The sequence below is a fragment of the Physella acuta genome, unplaced genomic scaffold (genome assembly GCF_028476545.2).
Source record: "Physella acuta isolate Inbredline_101_S28 unplaced genomic scaffold, ASM2847654v3 ptg000040l, whole genome shotgun sequence".
Classification (NCBI taxonomy): domain Eukaryota; kingdom Metazoa; phylum Mollusca; class Gastropoda; family Physidae; genus Physella; species Physella acuta.
Genome location: NW_026731560.1, coordinates 64,918 through 72,500, shown reverse-complemented (window position 1 = coordinate 72,500; position 7,583 = coordinate 64,918). Strand labels below are relative to the sequence as shown.

The following is a 7,583-nucleotide window of genomic DNA, read 5'->3' as shown; positions in this document are numbered from 1 at the left end:
TTGTAAAATGTTTATTGCCTTATACTTAAAAGAAACAAAGAATAGTCCCCCAATTGATCCACATTATCGATAGTATGATTAAATTGCTTGTTCTAGTTTAAAGAGAAACATATTAATAGTTCAGAGAGAGAGAGAGAGAGAGAGAGAGAGAGAGAGAGAGAGAGAGAGAGAGAGAGAGAGAGAGAGAGGGGGAGAGAAAGAATGAGAGAGAGAGAAAGAGATAGGTTCATATAGAAAGCGATTCAGGTATGTAAAGTGAAACGTAAAGAGATCGACGATAAATGGCAAGAGTGTAACTATTTGTATATTGAGAGGTGTGATAAGTAGATATTTTATTTATGTTTTTACATTAGTTTCTGATGTGCCCCATTATGTTTATTTTATAAAATTATTATTTTAGCAGTCATATTTTTTTAATGAATTGAATTGTCTTTTATTTTGCCAAGTATATTTCTTTTTTCAAATTGCTAGTAATTATGTTCAGAAATAAGTCATGCTACATCCCAACTACCATGATCCCAATAGGTTAACACGTTTGAAAAGTAGTATGTTGTGTTCTGTAACAAATTTAACTCAATAACACCATGTCTCATGGTACGATATAATTTACTTATTTTATTTATTTTAAGCTAATAATGGATACTTCAAAGAAAACTGATCTACTTTTACTTGGTAAAACCGGTAGTGGTAAAAGCTCCATTGGCAACTCAATTCTTGGGAATAAAGCATTTAGTACATCAGGGGATACGACTTCAGAAACAAAAGACGCCCAGTTTGAAGTTTGCCTTTTTGAAGATCGACTAATCCAAGTCGTTGATGTTCCCGGAACTAATGATACCGAATATAACAAAACCGATGCAATAAAAATAGTTTCAAATGCTATTACGAAAGCAATGATAGCGAATCCTGAAGGATATCATGCATTTCTATTTGTTGTTAAGTATGGTGCACGTCAAACTAGTGAAGAACAATCTGTATTAGACGTTTTAAAAGGAATAATAGGAAGACGTTTCCTTAAAGACTTTGGCATCATTGTTATGAGTGGTGGAGATGATTTTCTAAATGACAATGAGGATAAAAATCTAACATTTGAAAAGTACTGTTTGAAGCAAGAGGCGTATTTTAAGAAGCTTTTAACAGAATGCAACAATAGAATCGTTTTATTTAATAATCGCATAAAAGATGAAGCGGTGAGACAGAAACAAGTGAAAGATTTAGTTACAATGGTGGACCAACTTCCATGTAAAGGTACAAGATATACAAATAGACATTTTAAAAAAGTGGAAATAAAAAGAAACAAAATATTTCTAAATGCTACTTCCCCATTGATTGAAAAAGAAAATTTATTGCAACAGAAAATAATATTAGATTTAATTCAACTTATTCAAACTGAAACTAGTGAACAGAAGAAAGTTAACTCCCTTAAAAATCTCATACCAGAAATAGATAAATTAATCAATGAAATCAAAAGAAAGGATAAAGGCACAGGCGCTTTAAACAAATTACTAGAACATGTTCAAGGAGATAAAAAGATTGTTTGGCATCTCATTCAATACAATCAAAAATCCATTCAGCGGATAGAAGAGTTTAAAAGGAAGGAAGAAGAATTAAAAAATAAAAACAATGAAGATATAAAGAAGATCAGAGAACAGCTAGCAAGAGAAAGAGATCGTGCCACAAGATGTCAAGTTGAAGAAAACAACAGACTTAAAAGTGACATTTCAAATCAAATAGTACTATACACAGGAATAAAACAAGAATCAGAACGGAGTTATTTTGCACAGATGGCGGACTTTGCTGTCAGATTAAGTATCAGATTAAGTGATTCAATCGGCTGTAGAGGCGCGTTAGCTGGTGCTATTACAGGAGCAATAGCTGGTAGTCTAGCAGCAGGTCCCGTTGGTGCAGTTGGTGGTGCTGCCATTGGCGCTGCAGCAAGTTGTATGGCTGAAAGAATAGTATCAGCAAGACATAATTAATTCCAAAATCAATATTAAACAGCTAAACTAATTACAGAAAATTTTACAATTCATTTTGCTGATTTAATGTACATGTTTTAAAAATGTAGTGAGTTGAATACAAATAAAAATTGTGCTTTTTTAAATGGTAAAATGTCAAATATATGCACATCTTTAATGTGATAGGAACCCTATCATAATACCCGTACCATCAAATTTTACTGTGCCCTTTTTATAGTAATAATCACCAAGTTGATAAACTACTAACAAATAAATGTAAAACATATAACAAAAGATATCATCATTCGATATCATAATTTTATCTTTAATTTTTTGTTTGATTTTTTTCAATGTTCATGCAGATTATATATAAGACTTTTATACAGCACGGATTAAATCAATATATGTGTGCTTCTGTGGTTGGTTTATATAGAAATTAATAAAAATTACAAAAGCAAGTTTAAATAAGCAATAATAATAATAATTACATATATTTTCCTAAAAAAATTTGTAAATCGTATCTTGTAGACTGTTTAAATATATATGTATATATATATATATATATATATATATATATATATATATATATATATATATATATATATAGATATATAAATAAATAAATGAGCTATTATGTAACTGTGACATAATCATGATGTTGATAGTAACTGGTGTGACTAGAAACAGACTTGGTGAAAGTAAGTGTTTTGTAACAAATGTAGTAGTCGCAGATGGACCAACAATCCTAATATATAAAAGCCCATGTACGCACTTCTCTCTCTCTCTCTGTCTCTCTCTCTCTCTCTCCGAATGTCCCGAGCCTAAGAGATCAATATCTTCAGCGATGTGTGGAGAACTTAAAGATATAGACTTTTGTTGAAAATAATATGGTGGATCTTTTAAATGTATAAACTTAATTTTATTTAAAGAAAATAAAAATAGAGCAATATTCGAAAGTAAAAAATCATTTTTTTAATTATGCAACTGGAAAAGTGTTTATGGTTGTGACAAGAACGCAATAAATAATGTCGCCACATACCACATGTTTAAACTACGGAAAGACTACAACACTAATGGCGTCATCTTCCAATTTTTGTATATAAAAAAATGAAAAATTTCATTAAAATTTGATTTAGATCTAGATTTTATAGATCTACTTATAGTAGCCTACGCTATGAAACGTATACAACTAACACAAATTACTTTAAAAAATAACAATGACCATTGAACAGCCGAATTTTAACGGAATCATTTAGGTCTCTTAATAATCAACGTGTGCATTTAATATTGTGTTGTGTTGACTAATAATGTATATAATTTCCTTTTTAATTTTTCTAATAGGTATTGGTAACCTATGTTATTTTAAATGTGTCACATTTTTACCTATTTAGTATATGTCTGGGGTTGTATATAAATAGAGCCATCTTAGGGTATATGCTCAGAAAACCGAGAGACAGAGCAAGGAAGGTGGTGGTAGAAAACCAAATAAAGATTAAGCAGAGAGAACAGTGTTGGTAGAACGTGAGACACGGAATGACTTACACCATATAGTGATAAACTAATCATCAAATATAATCTGTACAAAAAAACATGACAAAATTAAAAAAAAAATATGTCTACCATTGTATTTACTAATAAAAAGTACAAAGTCGATTTTAAAACTGATGAAAGCTGATCAAATAAATGTCATTTTACAGGATACTATATCGTATGTTTTGATTTTTATGTATTTATTTTTTATGTATTGTCTTTTTTATGTATAAACACTTTTATTACAATAATGCAACACGACACGCATTTTGAAATCGATATAAGGTTAATTAGACCATTGTTGCCTTAAACATGTATTGTTAATCACAATTCAATTTATTTGTGTATTTATCATGGCGTGTTGAGTAGTTTGAAATATTTGAGACGTGATCTTTTCATTAACAGAGAAGGTTTAAACATGTTTAAAGATACTCGTTACTGTAAATTGACAGTGCAATATGTTCATGCGCCAACGTAATTAGCCAGTACTATCTTTCCACGCGCCACTGTAATTTAATCCAGAAGGCGTTCCTCCGCTGTTATGGTGGGCTGAAGACCAGGGACCCCCCACTCTGTAGACGATAGCCCCGCTGCTACCTGGACAGGTGCACGTGGTGTAGGTGTATCTCGTCCTTCTCTCCAACTTCTGCTTGTGTACCCAGTTACCAATAGAGACCTGCTTAGAACAGCCATGTGGATGTGACACTATAATGGTCAGCTTGTCCATACCGTTATGACACTTATATTTGTCCTTCACTTTACAATAAAGACGGAAAAAATTCATGTACATATCTTTCAGTTTTTCACCTAACGCTAAGTCATGCGTCACACAATGCATCCTGCACCTATCCATATCAGTGTCTGACGCATCCAATGTCCACCCATAGATTTTAACGACTGGACATTTCTCCTCATCAAACCACAACCTACAGCTGGACTGTCTAGCCTCACTCGAATCAAACACCACATGTCTGGCTGTCAGTATACCAACCTTCCACCACACTTTGCTGGGTGTGGGGGAAACCACACATTCAGGACATGGACATGTCATGTTGTGCTTTTCTTCAGAGTACTTGTCAACATGATACACCCTCCCACTCCCTGACCTCAGTTTGTGCATCCCCCTTGAGGCATAAAACGGATAACGATCTGTGGTGCCAGTTATAAACTCTGGTCTATCAAAACTGGTGAACTTAGCGTATATCCTAACCGTGACGTCAGACATGGCTTTGATAAGATCAAACAGGTCGTTGTCTTGGTAACCAGAAGGAAAATGTTGTAATGTTAAAGTTTTGACTGGTATAAATCGCGTGTGTCCTGGGTTTTTTGTACATTTTGCGTTGTATGTTTTTAGATGTGCCTCGCCTTGACCTTCAAGACATTCTTGAACTTCATGTGTACCTGGACATTTAAAAATACGCAAATTTTCTATAAGTTGTTAAACCAAAACACATTAATCTAGAAAAGTAGTCAAATGTAAAGATTACAAAAAAAGTATATCTTTTAATGAAATAAATCAAAATAAAATCTTTAGATCCGGCTAATTAATTTATAGGTATGTCGATTGTATTAAAAATATAAGCAGTGTTTCTTCCAGACTTTTTTTCTCCGGGGGGGGGGGGCACTTGCATTTTTTTTTTGGGGGGGGGGAGGCGATCAACATTTTTACTATATAAAATCCTTCTCATTCGGGGGGGGGGGGGGAGCGCGGTAGAGATGCCTGGAAGAAACTCTGATTATAAGGATATAATAGATTACTGGCTGAAATGTAAAAGGAAATGACAAAATGAGGATGGCGCTGGATGTGTCATGTTTTGAGAATGACTTCAGAGTATATTGCAGTAATGGCGTTTAGCCGGACGCCTAAAGAGGAAGAAAACAGAGAAAGACAAGAAAGACACGGAGACCCACAGCAGAAAAACAACTGGCAAAAGCAGGACAATTTGGGTGACAACCACAGATGGTCTAAAGTGGACAGAGTTTTTTCTATGACGGCACCATGTGTGTTGGACCCAAAAGGGAAAGATGATAGATTTTTTTGCTCTGTTACATTTTGCATAAAGAGATACTAAATTGACACTACCTCTAAAATACTGTGATACGTCTTCTTCACTTGCCATATTGTTTTCGTCTGAGTCTTTAGCGTTACTTCCTGATTTTAAAATTAACAGTGTTTTAACACAAATAATGAAACAACCCCGAGATTATGTACACTGCATTACATAATACACACAGAATAAATATATTTACCTAAACATTGATTTGATTGAGCACAAGAAGCACAGCAAAACAAGGCTTACGTATGTAACACAATGCGTAATCGTTGAACCGCAGATGCAAATATGCGGATATAACTTTTGGCTTTAGGTGGCTAGTGTAGGCCTACATCTGCAAAATGCGTATTCATCATTGCAGTTTTAGCCTTAGGCAGATACTGTTACAGTTGCAAACATTGATATAAACATTCACATAAATGTATATGGTATCAAGAACAGCCATGAGGATGTGACACTATAATGGTCAGCTTGTCCACATCTATAAGACATGAATTTTGCAAAATTGTACACATACCATTAACTTAAAATGCCTAGCCATCATTACCTTCTCATCAATCTCATTTAACTACAGTGGTCGACCACTAAATGTGATCTCCACAAATTATAACCACTGGACCTTTGTCATCATCGAGCTATTATCTAAATGTATATTTTTAATGTGTAACTATATGGTGAACATTGGCAAGCACATTAGATGAGAACATAACTATAACAAATCGAAACTTACTGTTGTCACGACGATGTCAGTTGTTATAGACAGGTATTTCTGTTGAAACTTAGATCTAATGTAGTTTAGAAAATATACAGCTTTGATCAAGATAATTTATACCGGATGTGCTACATCTCACTTGTGTATCACATAGGTAGGCCTAGAGAGAGTTTTGAATACCGAACACACGTTTGCAAGACTAGGTGCAGTTATGTCACGCCCTAGTTATTTTCTTTCCATCCGGCAGATTTTGTTACATCATTCCTCTGGTAATGGCAAAGCCAAGTCCATTCAGGCAAGATTATAAATTAAGTTACAGTGCTCCGTACTCTTAAAAAATATATATAAATATTTTTATAGCAAGCATTTGAATGCACTGGAAATAAGATATTAAAACTAGTTTGCTTTATTTCGTATAAGATTTGGTTTCTAAAAGATCTCATGAGCGACTAAGATGTTATAAGCGACCAAAATACTTATATAAAAACCTCATTAGTAAATTTACAATATTTAAAGTTAGGGGTCGTCCATAAATAAATGACGTCAGACTCGTAGGGGTGGGGAGTCCGTAATTTTGTGACGATGTGTGATGAGGGGGAGGGGGGTGTTCAGATGGTGTGACGTCACACTTTTGCATTATAAAAAAGCAATGTTAGAACACGAATTTTAGCCGTTATTTCGCGTTTTAGAAAACTGTTTTAATAAATTGTAATACAAATTGATTAAATACTCTATGTTGACCGAGTTCAGACAATATTTTTTAAAAAATAGCCATGTTTTGAGAAAAATCCAACTGCAATATCGTGTAGGGGGGGGGGGGGGGAGATTGTAGCCTGAGGAGTGACGTCGTTTTAGGGGGGGCCTGGCCTTTTGTGACGTGTGACGGAGGGGAGTGGGGGAGGTAAAAATCGTCCAAAAAAGCGTGACGTCATTTATGGATGAGCCCTTACAGCAGGTTTTTTATAATAAAAAATCATTATATTTTTGTGCCAACACTCTTTGAGACTTTACAGATAGCCAAAATGATGCATGCAAACAAGAAAATGCAATCTTCAACATCTAACCTGAAATAGAAGTCATGCAAACAGAATATTCGACTACAAATACGTTTTTTGTCAGGTCTCAATTATATAACAGATTGTCGATCTGATATAAAACTTCAGTACTGAGAGTAAGTATGTGTAGGGAGATGAGGGGGGGGGGGATTCAAACTGCAACACAGGTAAAATATAATCTTAATTTATGCTAGTGACTCAAGGCGCCACTGTAATTTAATCCGTGGGGATTACATGCACGGTGGGGATGGGATGGTATCCAGGTAGACAATAG

At 34.3% G+C, this 7,583-nt stretch overlaps 2 protein-coding genes across 3 annotated transcripts; one reads left to right on the top strand and one right to left on the bottom strand.

Moving 5' to 3' along the window:
* Window positions 1-635: 635 nt before the first annotated feature.
* LOC131943862 (uncharacterized) lies at window positions 636-1,979 on the top strand. The gene is made up of 2 exons (XM_059304157.1): window positions 636-1,248; window positions 1,441-1,979. The coding sequence occupies exons 1-2, from the start codon at window positions 636-638 to the stop codon at window positions 1,977-1,979; spliced, it is 1,152 nt and encodes a 383-aa protein (XP_059160140.1).
* Window positions 1,980-3,961: 1,982 nt separating this feature from the next.
* On the bottom strand, window positions 3,962-6,409 carry LOC131943927 (uncharacterized). Of its 2 annotated transcripts, XM_059304294.1 has the most exons (4): window positions 6,273-6,409; window positions 5,739-5,876; window positions 5,572-5,640; window positions 3,962-4,889 (listed from the first exon to the last, which is right to left on the bottom strand). In XM_059304294.1, exons 3-4 carry the CDS (start codon window positions 5,606-5,608, stop codon window positions 3,967-3,969), a joined length of 960 nt encoding a protein of 319 aa, XP_059160277.1. In that variant the 5' UTR covers window positions 5,609-5,640; window positions 5,739-5,876; window positions 6,273-6,409; the 3' UTR covers window positions 3,962-3,966. The 2 variants fall into 2 exon arrangements, with proteins under 2 accessions (XP_059160277.1, XP_059160285.1); XM_059304302.1 differs by lacking the exon at window positions 5,739-5,876.
* Between the last annotated feature and the right edge of the window lie 1,174 nt (window positions 6,410-7,583).